Source organism: Rhinolophus hipposideros (assembly GCF_964194185.1).
Source record: "Rhinolophus hipposideros genome assembly, chromosome: 23".
NCBI classification, from domain to species: Eukaryota; Metazoa; Chordata; class Mammalia; order Chiroptera; family Rhinolophidae; genus Rhinolophus; species Rhinolophus hipposideros.
The window spans coordinates 6,651,871-6,670,239 of NC_138069.1; the positions used below are offsets into that span (position 1 = coordinate 6,651,871).

Here is an 18,369-nt window from a genome sequence, read left to right on the forward strand (position 1 = left end):
GGGTGGTGACCAACATTAAATTGGGTGGTCAGCTCAAGTGTCTGAGGAGGTGAGGTTGGAGCTGAAACCTGCATGAAATGTGGCGTGGAAGGTGTGGGGAGAAGAGTGCTACAGCAAGGGAGTAGCCTACCTCTCTGTGTCTGCATGGATGCAAGTGTGCGGTCAGCCAGATGAGCATGGCCAGGCCTCCCAAGACATGTGGGTCCAGTCCCACCTCGCCTGACCCTAACTTCCCTTCTTTGCCTGCACTCTTTCCTCCACAGCTGCCCTCAACTTTGCCTGTTGAAACCCTTACCCCCTCTGAGCTTTCCCTAGTCCTCCAACCAGAAGTGATTCCCCATGACCCCCATCCTGCTCAGTGGTGCACACAGAGATCCCCTCCCCACCCATGTCAGCACTCTGGATTTTTGCCAGCAAGCTAACCTGAAAACTGCCCCCTCTTCCTGATGAAGGGCTGAGGGCCATCTCCCCCTCACCCCCAGCTCCCCACCCCCACCCCCTGGTAATGCAGCTCCACAGCTTTCCCTGGAACTTTATTTTTGTTTTCTCCCTTCCCTATTTATAGCTCTCTCCCCTTCAGATCCATCCCTGCATCCATCCTGTTGCCTAGAAACCAGCTCTGGGCTGAGGGTGGGGGAAGGCCAGGCCAGCCCAGGCAGGGGAAAGAAAGAACTCACCCGCTCCCTCTCTCAGCACCGCTCCCAAGCTCTCAGAAGCCCACCCTGCCCTTCGTCCAGCACCCATGAGTGTTTTTCAAAAGCTAAAATGTGGAAAACAGCAGCCTTTGTGAAGTCCTTCACAGCTTCTAAAGGTCATGAAACACGTGATTTTAGTCAGCACCTCTCAGTTGCCTACCTTGCCAGAGGCTTGGACCCAGTTTTTCCAGAGGAGGAAACTGAGGTTTCAGGAAGCAAAGATCCATAGCTCAAAAGTCTTCTCAGTAGAAACTCCATGGCTTTGGACGTGTTAGCCTTGGGATACCAGCTTAAAACACGAAAAAGAAGTGAAAGAATTTTTAAAAGCATGAATAATCCCATAACCCATTAATTTCAGAAGGGTAAAGAGAAAACTTTTGTCATGATCTTGCCACACACTAAGCCACCAGTCCTGCCTCCACAATACACCCCACCATACATTCTGCCATGCCCTCCACCATGGCCCCCACATGCCCCTGAAATGCCCCCACCATGTCATCCCACATCCCACCCGCCGTGCCCAACCACAGCCCGACTCCTGGTTCTAATGCTGACCTTCCACAAATCCGACCAGGAAGCCTGAGTTTGCTTCCGGGCTCTGTTGCTTCACCAACTGTGTGACCTCGGACAGTTCACACAACCTCTCTGAGCCTTGGTTTCTTCAGCTCGAAAGTAAGAATATTAATTTCCACCCCTTAGGGCTAGTAAGAAAATTAAATGTGATACTGATGAGGCAGTGCTTTTAAAACCATAGAGTCCTGTAATATGTGTGATCAATCAAAATAGTTAATGTTGTTATTGTGGTTATTAGGACCAAGAGGTGGGACAGGGGAGCCAAAATGGGCTCGGGGCTGACAAAGGGAGCCCCTGGCCTTTGTCCAGGCAGAAGGACCATTTTCCCTAGCAAAAGGAGGGACGTGGGTGGGGGCTGCCTGAGAGAACCTGCAGACCACTGAGGAGTAGGGAAGGGCACAGGGGCCCCCTTATGCCGGACCCCCCCCATTCTCAAATGCCCACATCCTCTCCCGCCCTACTCCTTATCTCCGACCCCAAGGCCCACCTCTGCCTTCGACATAGACTCTTTGGGAAGAATGGGGGAGAGGTCTGCCAAGGAGCCGCTGGGGCATGATTCAGCCTGAGTCACCCATCCAAGTCCCAGGGCCACCCCCAACTGAGCTGTGGCCTGCAGCTGCTGGGGGGTGGGGACGTAGAGAGGGAGGGAGGGGGCCTGTGTAAGCGGCAGCCTGTGCTCATATGTGCCCAGGCCAGGGGCTCTCATGAGTATCAGGGCAACGCTGTGAGGGACTGGGAGTGGTGCACATGAGGAAGGCAGAGTGGGGACATCAGTTACCTGGACTAACTGAGGAGGCAGGGTTTGTGTGTGTGTGTATGTGTCTGCCTGTACATGCATGGGTGTCATGGTTATGTCTGATTAAATGAAGAAGAGCTAATAGTGTGGGCTGGAGTTTGGCTCCCAGCTTTGTCACTTTCCAGCTGTGCAACCCTGGCAAGTTACTTAACCTCTCTGAACTTCTGTTTCCTCACCTATGAAATGAGAATAAATCTCAGATGGTTTTCCTCTAGGAGTAAATCTAATGAGATGATGACTATAAAACAATTAGGCATTCAGTAAATGGCAGACCATCGTCATCAAGGGTATATTGGGTTATGCATTGCATGCATGAGTACAGGTACATATCTGAGTGTCTGTATTTAGGGGGGTGTCTGTACAAGCCTCAAGCCTCAAGGGGAAGGGGGATCTGGTGAGTGTTTCTTGAAGGAGCTGGTGAATGTGTATTGTGTGTGCATCTCTGAAGCAAACATAAGAACTTTCCAGAAAGTTGGGTTTATATGGCAATGCCACATGATCACACACACACACACACACACACACACACACACACACACCACCTTCCCTAGAGGCTGTGACTTGCAGCAATTGGGCCTCTACCAGGACCAGTATCCAGGCAAAGAGGTCAGGAACTGCAGATGCTGTTGTATGGGGACTCTCAGACCTTCTCAAAAGCCTGTAGCCTCAAGAACAGCTGGAATGGGGGTAACTGGCTAGACCCCAAGTGTGGGTGTGCCTAGGTGTGAAAGGGGGACTGTGTTTGATGGAGGGGATGTGAACATGAGAGAGCACGAAATGTGTGTGTGTGTGTGTGTGTGTGTGTAGAGGTGGCTTTGCGGGGTGGCTGCTGTCTCTGCTCTGGTACAGTCTGCTTGTCTCCATGGCGCCTGTTGCCACACATGCTTGCTTTGCAGAAAGTCACTGGGATTGTTTATTCCACCCCCGGCCTGGGCGCCAGCCAAGGAGCTGCAGGCACTTGTTTATTTTCTGGTGCGTACGCGTGTGTGTGGCTTCCCAGCGGCAGACTAACTGAAATACGTGCACACACACACTCCCATGGGTGCGGATGACCATGCTGGTTGTCACAAGATGAGCCTGAACCCTAGGATGAGCCAAAACCTGGCTCCAGGAAGACTTGCTCCACACGAAGACAAAGATGATGCCCCAGCAGCCCCAGGGGACACCCCACTAATTCAGCAACCCCCAAAAGCTACAGAAAAGTGTGAGAACCAGTTGACCTGGCCTCCTGTGCTCTACTCCCACCTCCCAGACCTAATCACTGCATAGTGGTTGGCCAGGCCTGGGTCGCTGCCCACCCCTAAAGCTGGCAATGGAGTAAGTCCCACCCCCACATAGACTGGAGTGGGGAGGTAGTTCCCCAAGGAACTGGTGGGGCTGTGGTCAGAAAAGGGAGCACAGTGCCAGGCCGGCCATTATCTTGCTGTCTAGCACACAAGCTACCCTATGCCTGGTGCTTGTTTTTTGTGTGTGTTTGTTTTTTCTCCCTACATCCTCTTCAGAGCTCTGAGAGCTAAGAGTTACAAGTGATGAAGTGGAGTCTCAGCGGGACCTCAATAATGCCACACAGCTAGTAACTGGCAAGGCCAGGATCTGAACCCACCCTCCTGACTCCATGCCATTTTTGAGCTACACTCTGCCTTAGCAAGTGTTTTGTTTCATTGTCTGGAAATTTTCATTTTAAAACATGTTTTTATCAACAAGTCCCCATGGAACAAGAGTGGTTGGAGAGTGTGGCAAAGGGCACAGATGGAAAGAGGCCCTGACTATGCCCACAGAACAGACATGGCCAGAGCTCTGACCACATCCCTTCAGACAACTTTCCCAAATCTGCCCACCAGCAGGACTCCCAACAGCCAGAACCTGCATCTTTGTCAAAGAGCTGCCCTCTGACTACAGAACCTACTTTGCTCTCAGCACTGTGGGCCAGAAGCACCTGGAATTAACACACAGCATCCGTGTCTACCAGGTGCTCAGAAAAAAATACACCGGCTTCCTTGCCCTTGGCCAGGGGAATTCTGATACGTTCATCTACTCCATTTCCCAAGACTTCCTGAAGGATTAAGCTCACTCACCCACTGTGGTAGCTGGCTTAATAACCACCTCTTATTGGATGTCTTCCCCTCCTGGATCACCTTCCCGCTCCCCTACTGGTGTCCCTGCGCCTCCCAAATAAACCACGTTCCCTTGCTCTTCATTTCAGGGTCTGTGAGCTGCCCCAGGCTGCTGGATCCCATCCTAGCCTTCCACCCTGAGCATCTGGGCCCAGCCATCATGCTCTTCCTTCCTGGCATCTCCCCTTTCCCTCTCTGCTGGCCCCTCCCATCAGGACTTAAATGCCTCCAATCTCCTCCTAGGCCCCTATAGAGACTGTCATATCTCCTTTCTCCCTCCAAGTCCAGACTTGTTGAGAGAGTCATCCGCTTGCCCTCTCCACTTCCCATTTACTCATCAATCCCCCCCGCCAAGTCTGGCTTCCACCTCCACCACTCCACTGACTGTGCTTTCATCAAATTTCCATTACCTTCTTTCCAAGTCCAGAGAACATCTCTCAGGCCATATCCTGTCTTCCTGATGCAGTTGGCCCTGCCCTCCTTCTGGAACATTCTCTCCCCTTGGCTTCTGAGACATCACACTATCCTAGGTTCCTTCTGGTTTCTCACACCACTATTTCTCATTTTTCTTTGCCGTGTCCTTTTTCCAGCTGGCCCCTTAATGTTGCTGTTCCTCGGAGTGGACCTGGGGCCTTCGTCTCACCCTATATGGTCTATACTTTCCCCTCACGTATGACACACCCTCATGATTTCCATCACCAGTCCCCTGGTCTGCCACTCCAGAGCGGGGTTTTGGACTCGGATGTGTCACTATGGCCCACAAGCTCCTCCTTTGCCCAGGACTCATCAGGTATCTGTCCTTCATCCACTTGGCTCCCCAAGGCAGAACCTCAGAGAGGCAGCAGAATCCCCTCCCCCTCACACCCATGTCCACCCCATGACCAAGGCATGTTGGCTTTACCCCTAAATAGGTATCAAATCTGTCCTCTCCTCTCCATCCCAACAAATGCTGCCATGATTCAGGCAGTATCATCTCTAAGCTGGCGGACTGCCATGGCTTCCTCACTTATGCCATGGTCCCACTCAGATTCCCCCCTCATCCTGCCCCAGTAGGACATGTTAGATGACCGTTTGGTCTTACTACTTTTCACACCTTGTGAACCTTCCCAAGCCTCCATGTCTTCATCTGTATTAGGGGGCCAATCGTGTTTACTTTGATGGACTATAGGCGGAATAAAATGAAACGACAAATGTAGAATAGGGTTTTTATTTTTTTTTTTTTTTTTTTTTCTTGATTTTTTTTTTGTTGTTGTTACTTTTTTTTTTTTTTTTTTGGCCTTTTTGTGTGTGTGTGTGTGTGTGTGTGTATGTGTGTGTTGAGAGCCCACTGGCCCATGTGGGAATCGAACCGGCAGCCTTCGGAGTTAGGAGCATGGAGCTCTAACCGCCTGTGCCACCGGGCCGGCCCTAGAATAGGGTTTTTAAAGTGTGAAGCGAAGTATCCTTGTGGGCAACGAACGAGCAGTTTTCAGGGCCTGAAACGTTAGGCAGCAGCCCGGGTATGGATGTTGTCCGTGGTGCTGAAAACTGGTCCTGCCCTCTGCGGTTTTCTGCTTCCCTGGAATGCCGGCTGAAGACGCCCGCCCGTTCAACAGGTGTTCTTCATTTGCTATCTATATATTTTTAAGAAGTTTTTAAAAGATCACGGTGACAGGGTTCACCAGGTAAGTGAGAGGAATAGAAAGTGAAGGTTAAGCACGAGGTTTCAGGAGTTAGACAGCTCCGCTACTAATTAACTCTTCTTATCTGAAAAACAGGGATGCAATACATTAATATTAACTTGCTTCTAAGTGATTGGAAATTGAAATTGTATGAAACCATGCACGGTGTCTGCCCCTAAGTAAGTGTTACATTAACGTTAGCGGTTACAATTTTTAGTAGATGGTTTCACAGCACAGGCAAGAGGGGTTTTTGCCATCTCTCAGCAATTGCAAAATTATTTCTTCTTCTCCTCTGGGAAGTCAAAAGAGAGGGGACAATTTCTCTGCCAAGAAACGTCGAGGCAGGGTGAGCAGCAAGTCCTCGTGTCCTTAGCAATTCAGAGTCAACTGGAAGCCCCTGAACATCTTCAGGCTCCTTCATCCTTCCAAGACCACCGTGAGGTGATTAATGTTAGTCCCATTTCATAGATCGGGACACTGGAGCTCAGACAGGTGAAGTGATTTGCTCGAGGGGTCACCAGGGGGAGGAGAACCGGACCTGCTCTGACTGGTGGGCGGGCCCTGGCGGGGGCGGCCGGTGGCGGAGGAATCGGAGGGACTTCCTGGAAGAGGGAATAGGAAGGACCACCCGTGTCCGCTCCACTCGCGGGGGCGTGGGCGGCGGCGAGACAAAGGGCGGGGCGGGAGGGGGGAGAAGGCCGGAAGTGTGGCCAAGGTGGAGGCGGGAAGTCTCCGCGCAGTGGGAGCTCCGAGATTTCGCTGACCTGGGTCCCCATCCCGACTCGAGTGTCCTCGGGAAAGTTGCTTCCGCTCTCTAAGCTCCAATTTCCCTTTCGGTGACACACGGAGCGGGTGTTCGCGGGGCTGCACCGAGTGAGATCTGAGATAGCGCGCCCGCGCTCCACAAGCGCGCAGCAGGAGGGCGGCTCTTCGCTCCCCTGGTCTGTAAAGTGGGAACCGGGTCGAGGACGGCGGGGAAGCCAGGAGCCCAGTGGCCGCCGTGAGGGCGCCCTCCCTCGGCCCGTTCCCCGCGGGCACCGCCCCTCCCGGTGCCGCCGCCCGAGCGGCCAGTGCGCATGCCCGGGGCGGGGCGCGGGGCGGGAGCGCGGAGCCGGCGCCGAGGACGGCGGCGCCGAGTCCGCGGGTCCGCCCGCCTGCCCGGCCGGAGGCAGCCGAGGCCGCTCGGGCGGCGGCCGCGGGAACCGGAGCGCGGCGCGTGGAGGACACGCAGCGGCGGCACTGCCGGGTAAGCGCCGTGCCCGCACCTGCGGCGCCCCCGGGCGGGCGGCGTCGACCCCCTTCACGTCTCACGCCAGCCCCGGAGTCGCTGTCCAGGGTCCTCAAACCGCCCGGGTGACGGGGCTTCGGCCCCGCGCGCGGCTTGTGTCCGGCGTGAGCTCGGGTGCGTGTGCGCGCGCGGCGGGGGCGGCGGTGTCCATTTCCAGGCTCCTTGCCGGGCCGGGCCGGGCCGGGGCGGGGCGGGGGCGGGTCCCGCAGTCCCGGCAGAGCCCCGGAGGGGCCCTGCGGGCCAGCGCGTGCGTGTGTAGGACCCGCGCTCCGCGCTGGGCTTGCCTCCCGCAGCCCCTTTGTTCCGCATGGCCGCGCGGGAGGGGGCGCTTCCCGCCACCGAGGGGCGGGGGTCCGCCCGCGTTGATTCATTTCTCCCCGGGAACAAGCTCAGCGCTGGAGTGGCTCTGCTGTCTACGAGACACTGAGCACACTCGCCAAGGTGGCACATTTAGGGTGGCACACACGCTGGGGCCCCATTACACACTCACCGTGCGAGGCCACGAGTCCACACACACACACGATGGCCTCTGGTTATTCCATTGGGCTCATCCATTCGGCCACCTGTGCACCCACCCAAAACACCAAGCGGGAGCCTTGTGTACACGTCCAGGCATAGCTAGCTACGCACTCACACCAGCCATCGCCTATCACGGCACACTCAACTCGGTAGTACTCCCTGATTATAACACACTCGCAGCCACCCTCCTCTGGCCTGCTTATGCCTGTTGACACCTGCTCATCACGGGTGCCCCTCATGTACTTCCAGACCCTGGAGTAGGCTGTCACAATTGTGCACACACTCCCTGTCACACACTCTCTGTCTCTTAGCTTGCTGTCCACCCCTCACCCACACTCAGCCCAAGTGTGCACACACTCTTGCCCTCCTAGGGATGGATAGATGGATGGGTGGATGGATGGATGGATGGATGGATGGATGGTCTGGGGGCTGTTTCTATCACCCTTAGCTTGACTCCTTCCTTCTCCTTTCCAGCCCCAGACAAGAAGCTTTGCCGCTCTGAGGGTACTAGCATACAAGGGGGTGAGAGGGCAAGGGCCAGCAGACACAGACACACACTCACACCTGCAAAGCCCCACAAGCCTTTGTAAGTCTTGTCACCATGGGAGGAGGTGTTCTTTGGTGCCTGGCAGCCCTGGCTCCACACTGGGAAGAAATCGTAGAGGGAGAGGCATATCCTGGCCGGGTGTCTGGGGCAGAATGGGCATTCACAAGGGCTTTGCTGCTCAGGAGCAGGGCACAAGCGCCTGTGCACACATCCAGCCCAGCTCTCCCATGAGTGAGACTCTGAGGCCACGTGGCCACACATGTGCACACCCACAGGGTCCAACGCCCCCCATGGGACACAAACAAACAGGCCATTCTGCACATACAGGTTGCCCATGTGCACACCAAGCTGTTCTTGAACAGAATGCAGGAACCAGGTCCTGCTCCCCAGGCTGGCCTACGCTGGCGCAGACATCCACGAGCTGTCTACAGGCCCTCTGCACACCAGGTGAGCTGGCCCGCACACCTAGGGGGTCATTTTAATCTTTTACCTTAATCGGGCTGTACCTCTGCTCATAGCGTGTGTGTGTTCCTGCAAACGGGCATGTGCATGGGGGACACTCTTGCTTTCTCTCCTGGATGCTCCCTGTACTGTTGCCTATTAGGTCCAGGAGATGAGGAGGACCCTTGGCCTGACCCCAAAGAGCACAAGCGTCAGTGTCCAAGACCTTAGCTGATACGAGTGGGAAGAACCCAGGCTTTGGGTTTAGACACAATAAGCTTTGAGCCACAGCCCTCAGCCCCAGCTGTATGGCCTTGGTGTTGTCTTCTCTCCCTCTGACTTGTGTCCTCCTCTGACAAATAGGATGATAATGTCCCCTTCATGAGATTGTTGTGGAGTCCAGATGCTAAAGTGAGGCTGAAAGTGCTCGGCCCAGGGCTGAGCACACAGTGGGAGAGTGATGGATCTGGGTTCTAGAGGGAGGGGTGGGGGTATGGAGGTGGCGCCCTAGGCCTAACCTGCCTCTTGGAGAAGTGTCTGGAGGAGACCGAGTCTTCCTCAAGAGCCAGGAAGGGTCTGGCAGAACAGTGAGCAGCAAAGCCTCTGGGAATGGTATCTTGGCTGATCTTAAACTGAGGTCTGGGCCAGCTTTTCTAGATATAACTACATCCCCTCCCCCATTTCACAGATTGGGAAACTGAGGCCCAGAGTGTGGAAATACTCAACTAAAGTCATGGAGCAGGTCAAAGTCACTAAGCTCAGGCTTGACCCCACATCTTTCTAACCCCTGGCCAGGCTCTCTGTCCCTACCCCAGACCTGATCCCGTGTCAGAGAAACTCCAGCTGGGACTTGAAAAGCTGGCTTCTTCCAGGGGACACTTTCAGAATGGACATGTTACCAGCTGGATCATGCCTGCCTCCCAGAACCTGTTTCTTCCTCTGGAAAATAAGAACACAACACCTGCCTGCCAGGTGTACGAGGTCTGCACATACGTAAACACAATAAGGGCTTGATGTATGTGAGGTCACCTCCCACGTTTCTGAGCATCTAAGTCAAGGGTCAGAACTCAGGGGGCTACAGGCCAGGCGGATAACATACTTGAGGGGATGGCTGTAAGAAAAATGATGGTACAAATTCAGTGACCAATGGCAACCAACAGTCAGCCTCAGTGTCCAGTACACCATAGGGAGGGTTGGAGATTGTGGCTAATTGAAGAGTACACCCACATCCAACAAGGCAGCCACTTCTTGGCTCCAGCCATGTAGGAAGCACACTCAGAGAGCCAAATTTAATTTTCCAAGAGAAGCTGGAAATCTGATTTTCACATGAAATCTTCTAATTTTTAGAAGTTAATTCCTTAAAAAAAAAATTTGCTTTGTTTTAGCACACTGGGTCAAACAAGCATGTCTGAGGGCTGGGTTTGCCTGCTTGTGCCTCTGCTGTTGGCCTTCCCCTCCTCTGTCCCCTCCTGGGAGCATAGCTGGGCTCTGACAGACTGAGAAGACAAAAACAGGTGTTCCACATACACAGCCTGGCCCTAAAGTGCAGAGCACATGCACCCCTCGTCTTCTTTAATTCTCACAACAGCCCTGTGGGAACGGGGTAGGTTTGTCAAAGGTCCTTAATGAGGAGCAGAGACTGAGCCGAGGTCACAGAGCTGGTAAGTGGGGAGCTGTCCTGACTTGCTGCACAGGCCGCACCCAGGGCGAGGGAGCTTATTGGAGTGGCTAGTGTGAGGGGACCCCAGGGTAAAAGGAGGGGTGAGGACGCAGAGCACTCCTCCTACAGCCCTTGCTGACTCCTTCCAACTCCGTCTCCAGTTCCTCGTACACCTGCCGGGCAGCAGTTCAATTCGTATTTTCCGCAGGAGGAAACTGGTTCTGAGTCAGGCATGGCAGGCAGACTCCAGCCGTCACCAGAACCTGAGTGCTCCCTCTTGCCCATCTACCCAGTCGACCTGGCTTATAGCATCCTCTCCCACAGTCACGAGGACCAGGTAGATGAGAGGTCTGAAGCAAGCGACCTACGGGTCAGAGCTGGCTCACAAAAGTGAGTTCTTTGGCCAGTGTGGTACTTTTTAAATTAGCCAACATTGAAAATATAGAAAAATCCAGATTGATGACTTTGCTCAAAAAACTTAGGAGGACTGGCCATACAGGAGCCACATTTACTTCCCAGCTTAAAACACCCCAGGAGTTTCCCTGTAGCCTAAGGATAAGCCCCCACCCCCCCGCGGTGGCCCTGCACCACGCTCCCACCTACCTCCTCCCAGTGCCCCTTCCAGCTCCACTCCAGCCACTCAGGCCTGGTCATGGCTGCCTGCGCTGTTACCTCCTCGGAGGGGCCTTCCTCGACCATGTGTTAAACCAGCTGCCCACTCCTTTGCCTTCAAAGCATTGGTTATTTACAATTACATTTCTTATTTGCTTACTTGTTAATTGCTCTCCCCCCAATCTTTACACACCTGGAAGGGCATTCTTATTCACTGCTGTATCCCCAGTACCAAAAACAGTGTTTAGAACATTGCACATGGGCTCAATAAATGTTAAATCAGTAAATGAATTCCTAATTTGCTGGTAGAACTGAGCACAGCTGCCCCTTTAGAAGGGCCAGTGCCCTCCAGGTTACCACAGTACCCACCCCTCCCTCTTGGCTCCCTCACCCTGAGGGTGTCAGGAGTCTTTAATCATCTCACTTACTCTGCTGTTTTTCTTTTGGGAGAAAAATACTTATCTGTGCCCATCTCACCATCAAGAGGCAAAAAATGATGGAGGCAGTCCATACCACTCAAATCTAATGACAGCCTGATCCCGATGGGCCAGCGACCTTCCAGCTCATTTTTATGCTGCTGTAAACCAGATCCAAAGAATTCCAGCCAGACCTCTCCTGTGTTTCAAACCTGTCTCCCACCTGCTGGATGTCCCCCCATAAGTCCTGTAGGCACCCAGGTCACCTTCTCCAAACCAGTGCCCTACCATCTTCTGCAAAACTACTGCTCCCTCTGCACCCCCATTTTGGGGATGCCCCCCACCCCCAAGTCGTATAAACTCAAAGCCTGGGCACCCAGTGGTGAACAGCGGGAGCTGAGACCCCATCCAGGGACCTGAGGTCTAGGCAGAGACCCAGAGGAGTAAAGAGCAAGGGCAGAGTGACACGAGTCTGGTTCCCGCTAGAGGCTGTGGGAACCCCACGGGAGCTGGGGGCAAAGAAGGCTTTCAGAGGAGGAAGCATTTAAACTGAGACCTGAAGGTTGGGTGCAAGCCAGGCAAGAGGGTGTGTAGAAGCTGAGATGGGAGAGATGGGAAGCCATGGAGGAACCCGGGGAGGTGGTGCGTGTGTGTGCATGTGTGTACTTGTGTGTGCGCATGCGTGTACTTTGCGTGTGCGTGTATTTGTGTGTGCGTGTGTGCACATATGTGAGCGAATATGGGTGTGTGTGCGTGTGTATATACATGCTTTGGGGAGGGAGAACATGATGAAACATATAGCCCCGCAGGTCAGTAAGTCCCCAGGGACTCGAAAGCACATTATGGAGTTGGACTTGACCCTAAAGGTAATATGGAGTCATTCAAGGTTTCTTTCTTTCCTGTTTTTTTAGAAAGTAATATGTGTACATATAAACCACATTCAGACTTCACCAAGGGGCATACAAAAAAGTCTCTTCCACTTCCAGATCCCCGGTCTGCCTTCTCAGAGTCAATCATTGCTAAAATTTCATAGGTTTCCTTCCAGAAATGTTCTCTTTATACCCAAACCATAGATGTGTATCTGTTCTTTTTTTTTTTTTGGCTACACTCATGGAATCCCACCGGCCATGCTGTCCCTGGCTTTCTTGACTTATCTTGGGCATCTTTCCTCATCACCCCACACATTCTGACCATGGTCATCTTGCATTTCACAAATCTGCTTCCTGGTTTCTTCTCATCGCCAGCCATGGCCTCGTGCACCTTCCATGCACCATCAGTTTACCTTCAAAAGCATCTCTGGAGGTGGGCATGCTGTGCGCACTGAAAACTTTGATGGAAATTGATAAATGTACTTCCAAAAAGATTATAGCCGATTTACTTCCCCAAAAAGAACCAGGGGAAGTAAATTGTATGGAATGGCATGGTTGGACCAAGATCTTAGAAAGATCATTCAGTCCTTCATTTACCAAATACTTATTGGGAGCTACCAGCTTACTACTTGCCAGTCATTGTTGTCCACCCTGAGGATGTATCAGTAAACACAACAAAATCCCTCCATCAAATCTTAAGCAATAAAGCAATGTAATATGTCTGACGGTGACAGATACTCTGAAGAAAATCTGAGCAGGGCACCAGGGCTGCAGAGCACCAGCAGTGTTGGGGAGGAAGCTGTTTTATACAGCATGGGTCAGGGAGCAGACTATGCAGTGATCCGGGGGGAAAGCATTGTAGGCAAAGGCTCCAGGGCAGGAAGTGTTCAAGGCTCAGCCAGGCAGCCAGTATGGTGGAAGCAGTGTAATCGAGAGAGAGATAATGGGGCCAGAAAATACAGGGTCTCATGGGCCATTGTAAGGAGGTTGCTTTTACTTTGCATGAGATGGGAATACACTGCCTGGTTCTGAGCACAGGAGGGGTGAGGTCTGCCTTGAGATCCCTCTGGCTGCCGTGTTGAGAAGGAGTTCTGTTGGGTGAAGGACAATACGTTGGTCCTGAGGGCAGTTGCTGAATACCCAGGTGGCATATGGTGCCGGTTAAGCTCAGGGTAGTGGCCAGATTGTGGGTATACTTTGAAGGTAGAGCCGTTACATTTTGCTGATGGATGGGACGTGGGCTGTGAAAGTCAAGGATGAGTAGGGATTTGGGCCTGAGCAGCAGCACAGTGGCTTTGGAGATGAGGGCAGGAAGAGCAGGTTTGGGGGAATTGGGAGCTCGGCTCACTTTGGTGGCTGAGTATAATGAAACGGAGTTGCTTGCAGACCCTCCCCCGGCTGTCCCAAGTACCATACATGTGGCTTACCCAAAACACAATTCTCCCTTTCCCACATCTCCTGCCCAGCACCATCACCCAGCAACCCACCCACCCCAGCCAGAACCCTGCAGGCTACCCCCACTGTCACTCCCGACAGCTAGCTGGTTCCTGTCAGTTTACCACCTCCCCACGTCCAGGACCTCTGCTGTAATGTCTCCCATCTAGACCACTGAAGCTGCTCAGGGTCGCCTGCATAGAAGGGGCTGCGTGAATGAATGAACTGAATGAATGAGAGATTCATTCACCGCCTCCTTATGGGTCTTAGCCAGCCCCTCTCCTCCAGCCCAGCCTCCACACCATCCCAGAGCAATCTCTGAAAATGCACTTGTTGGACTGTGTCCCGTCCTCGACTATCAACTGTTCACAACTCCTCAAGGCCTACACAGCCGTGAGCTGGTGGCCTGCAGACACACTTTGTTTGGCCCCAATAGTGTTGTTGTTTTTGTTTTGTTTTGTTTTTTAAAGATTTTATTGGGGAAGGGGAACAGGACTTTATTGGGGAACAGTGTGTACTTCCAGGACTTTTTTCCAAGTCAAGTTGTTGTCCTTTCAGTCTTAGTTGTGGGGGGGCGCAGCTCAGCTCCAGGTCCAGATGCCGTTGCTAGTTGCAGGGGGCGCAGCCCACCATCCCTTGCAGGAGTGGAGGAATCGAACTGGCAACCTTGTGGTTGAGAGCCTGCACTCCAACCAACTGAGCCATCCGGAGGCAACTCAGCTCAAGGTGCCGTGTTCAATCTTAGTTGCAGTGAGCGGAGCCCCCCCATTCCTTGCAGGACTCAGGGAGTTGAACCGGCAACCTTGTGGTTGAGAGCCCACTGGCCCATGTGGGAATTGAACCAGCAGCCTTCGGAGTTAGGAGCACGGAGCTCTAACCATCTGAGCCACCGGGCAGGCTCCTGTTGTTTTTTAAATCTTAATTAGGATGCTGTACATCAAAGCACTGGACTTCCCACTTCTCACTGGTCCTACCAGGATACATTTCTCCAGAGCAGCGCTTGGCTGGGGGAGTAGTGGTTCCCCCTTTGACAGGGCATGTGCTCGTACTTTGCTGTAGTCCTCACCACTCCCTACTGTTTTATACCTAGCCTGCTTCCATCACTTAAATTACCTACCTGGCTCCTATGGCCCATGGGCAAGAAGACAAAAGCATAATTTCTGGGTAGCATATTGCGTGGGGTGGGCTGACAAGGGAGCGGTAGATGAAGTTGAAAAGTTAGACTGTGGCCAAATTGTGAAGGGTCTTGAATGCCATGTTAGGAAGTCTGGCCTTTATCCAGAGGCCTCTGGAAGCAGTGAAGCAGGGGAGTGACGTGGATGGGTTAGTGCTTTTAGCCCAGACTCGTTGGACATGAGATCAGACGGCGACAGAGAACCTGGTGGCCTGGCTTCCAGGAAGAGGGTGAGAGAGAGGAGGCACGTATAGAGGCTCCTCCCGGCTGCGTCTCCCCTGAGTCTGAATCTGCTCTTTCTGTGTTTCAGAACCAGACAGCAGCCTGGGGCTGAAGCATGGTCATGAGGACAGTTGGGCTGTGCTGAAGACCCAGCTGGCTCCAGCTGTTCTGAAAGGACTCCAGCCCCCCAGGACCCCAGCCAACAGCCCTCTGCTGCCCACAGGATGGGAGCCTGGGGGCTGGGAGCCTGGCCATGAGGGACAACTGCCCCTCCCAGCTAAAGGCCAGCCCTGCACCCCCCAGGCATACCCCTGCCCAAAGCCCTGGCATGGACTCCAGACACAGCAGCCCCAGTGAGGCTACGGAAGGGGCCTCCTGCTCTGAGGGTCTTGGAGGGAGCTTGGCCTGTCCCTCCCTGACCTGCATTCCTCCCCAAGAGGCAGCCACCAAGGAGACGGTTGGGGCACATGGAGCCTCAATCTCAGGGACACCAGAAGTCACTTTCTCTGGGAAGACAGAGCCTGTGTCCTCAGTGAAAACTGATCCTTTGTCCTTAGAGAACAGAAATCCTATGTTCTTAGAGAAGGTGGACTCCAAGTCTTCAACACAGGCAGACCCTACTTCCATCAGAAAAGAAGATGCTGGGTCCTTGAGAAAGGCAGAGCCCACGTTCATAGGAAAGACAGAGCCTGCAATCTTGGGAAAGGGGGATCCTGTGGCTTCTGAAAGGATGGATCCTGGGACCCCAAGAAAGGAGGATCCTGGATTCTTGGGAAATGTAGATCCTGCATGCTCCGGCAAGATGAATACAGTGTCCCCAAGGAAGGAGGATCCTGTTTCCTCAGCCAGACTGGATCCTGTGTGCCCAAGACAGGAGGAGTCTAAGTGTGCAGGACAAAAGCTTCCTATGTCCTCAGAAGAGGTGGGTCCTGCATCTGCGGGCAAGGTGGATCCTGGGCCCTTGGAAACACTACCTCCAGTGTCATCAGGCAAAACTGAGCCTGTGTCCTCTGGAACAGTGGCTCTGGGCTCAACAGGAAAGGTGGGCCCTATATTCTTGGAGATGACAGACCCTGTATCTATGGGAAATGCAGAAACTGTGTCCTCCACGAAAGAAGACCCTCAGTTCTTGGGAGAGACAGATCCTGCTTCCTCAGGAAAGGGCGATGCCGTGTCTGTGAGAATGACAAAAACCGGGTCTGCTGGACAGGTGGAACCTGTGTCTTCAGGCAAGGTAGGTCCAGTTTCTTTGGGAAAGGTGGATCCTGTGTCCTCAGGAAAGCCAGAGCCCTTGTCTCCTGGGCAGGCTGAACCGATGCCTGCGGGAAAGGCAAAAACTATATCCTCAGGAAAGGAGGACCCAGCGTCCTCCAGAAAGGTGGATCCCATTTCTGTGGGAAATACAAAACCATCATCTTCTGGAAAAGTGAATCCTGAATCTTCAGGAAAGGTAGACCCTGTGTCCTCAGGTCCAGAGGATCCCAAGCTGTTGGGGACAGCGGGACCCTCATCCTCTTTAAAAGCTGAGGCTGTGACTGGGGGGAAAGCAGATCCACTGTCCTCAGAAAAGGCAGGCCCTATGGCCTCGGGGGAGTCAGACCCCCGGGCCTTGGGCAAGGTGGACCCTGTGAGCAGGGGAAAGGCAGAAACTGTGCCCCCCGGAGAAGTGGACTCCATGTCTCTGGGAAAGGTGGCCCCCACGACTCTAGGAGAAACAGCCCTGGCACCCTCAGGAAAAGCAGAAGCTGTACCAGAGGGAAGGGTGGGTCCTCTGCCTCTAGAAAAGGGGAATCCTATAAACGCCACAAAGATGGACCCCAAGACCACAGGGAAAGCAGAACCCAAGTCCCAGGGCAAAGCCGAAACAAAGCCCCCAGAGCAGGGAGACCCTTCTTCATCAGGAAAGGCAGAGGCTGCATCTCTGCAGAAGGAGAAGCCACTGGCCTTGGAGAAGGGGGATCCCGGATCATCAGAAAAAGCAGACCCTGTTGCTTTTGGAAAGGTGGAACCTGTGGCCCCGGGGAAAGCCTACGCTGCACCTCTGGGAAAAGCCGAGCCCCCATCCTCGGGGAAGGTGGCCCTCCTGGCTCTGGAGCAGGTGGAGGCCTCCTCGTCCAGGCAGTCAGATGGCAAAGCCTGCGGCTCGGCCCCTTCTCCCTCGGGTACGGGAAGTGGCGGAGACCGCGTGGAGCCAGCGACGGCGTCCAGCACGGAGGCCTTTGGCCTCGTCCAGAAAGACCCGGCGGCTGCAGGGGCCCAGAGAAGCCCCGGCCTGAAGGCCGCTGCTCCCTTGCCTGGGCCACGGACTCGCGACAACTTCACTAAGGCACCGTCGTGGGAAGCGAGCGCTCCACCGCCGCCGCCACGCGAGGACGCGGGCACGCAGGCGGGCGCGCAGGCCTGTGTGTCGGTGGCCGTGAGCCCCATGTCTCCGCAGGATGGCGCGAGCGGCCAGGCCTTCAGCTTCCAGGCGGGCGCGGGCGCGCCCAGCCCCGCACCCAGGCCGCCCTCGCGCCGGGACGCGGGCCTGCAGGTGTCGCTGGGCGCGGCCGAGACGCGCTCCGTGGCCACCGGGCCCATGACACCGCAGGCCGCCGCGCCGCCCGCCGCGCCGCCCGCCTTCCCCGAGGTGCGCGTGAGGCCCGGCTCCGCGCTGGCAGCCGCCGTGGCGCCCCCGGAGGCGGCCGAGCCTGTGCGCGACGTGAGCTGGGACGAAAAAGGCATGACGTGGGAGGTGTACGGCGCCGCCATGGAGGTGGAGGTGCTGGGCATGGCCATCCAGAAGCATCTGGAGCGACAGATCGAGGAGCACGGCCGCCAAGGGGCGCCCGCGCCGCCGCCCGCCGCCGGCGCAGGCCCCGGCCGCTCGGGCTCAGTGCGCACCGCGCCCCCCGAGGGCGCCGCCAAGCGCCCACCCGGCCTCTTCCGCGCGCTGCTGCAGAGCGTTCGCCGGCCGCGGTGCTGCTCACGGGCAGGACCCACGGCCGAATGATCTGCCCCCCCAAACCCTTTTTGTACGCCCGGGTTTCCAACCTTCTCAGGCTCCCTTCTTGACCCCAGGCCCCTAGAAGGGATCCCCTCGACGCGCGACAGCCCTCCGAGTGGTGGGCAGCTTCTAGGGCCCTGATCCCCTTCTTTCCAGCCCCCTCCCATACCACACAAATGTACCCCCTCTACCCAGCTTCCTCGTGGCCATGAGCCCATGAGCCCAGCCCTGAAACCCTATTGTCCCCTCACAGCCTTCAGCTCCGCTCCCACTCGGTCACACTGTGTGACCTCGGGACCTGCTCACCACCACCCCCCTCACCTCCAGCCCTGAGAGCTGAGGCAGCCCCGGGAGATGTCCAG

At 54.9% G+C, this 18,369-nt stretch overlaps 1 protein-coding gene across 1 annotated transcript; it reads left to right on the forward strand.

Annotated features, from left to right (window-relative positions):
* Nucleotides 1–15,137: 15,137 nt before the first annotated feature.
* GPRIN1 (G protein regulated inducer of neurite outgrowth 1) lies at nucleotides 15,138–18,156 on the forward strand. Its single transcript, XM_081035115.1, has one exon. It carries the CDS (start codon nucleotides 15,275–15,277, stop codon nucleotides 18,011–18,013), a length of 2,739 nt encoding a protein of 912 aa, XP_080891241.1. The 5' UTR covers nucleotides 15,138–15,274; the 3' UTR covers nucleotides 18,014–18,156.
* The last annotated feature ends 213 nt before the right edge of the window (nucleotides 18,157–18,369 follow it).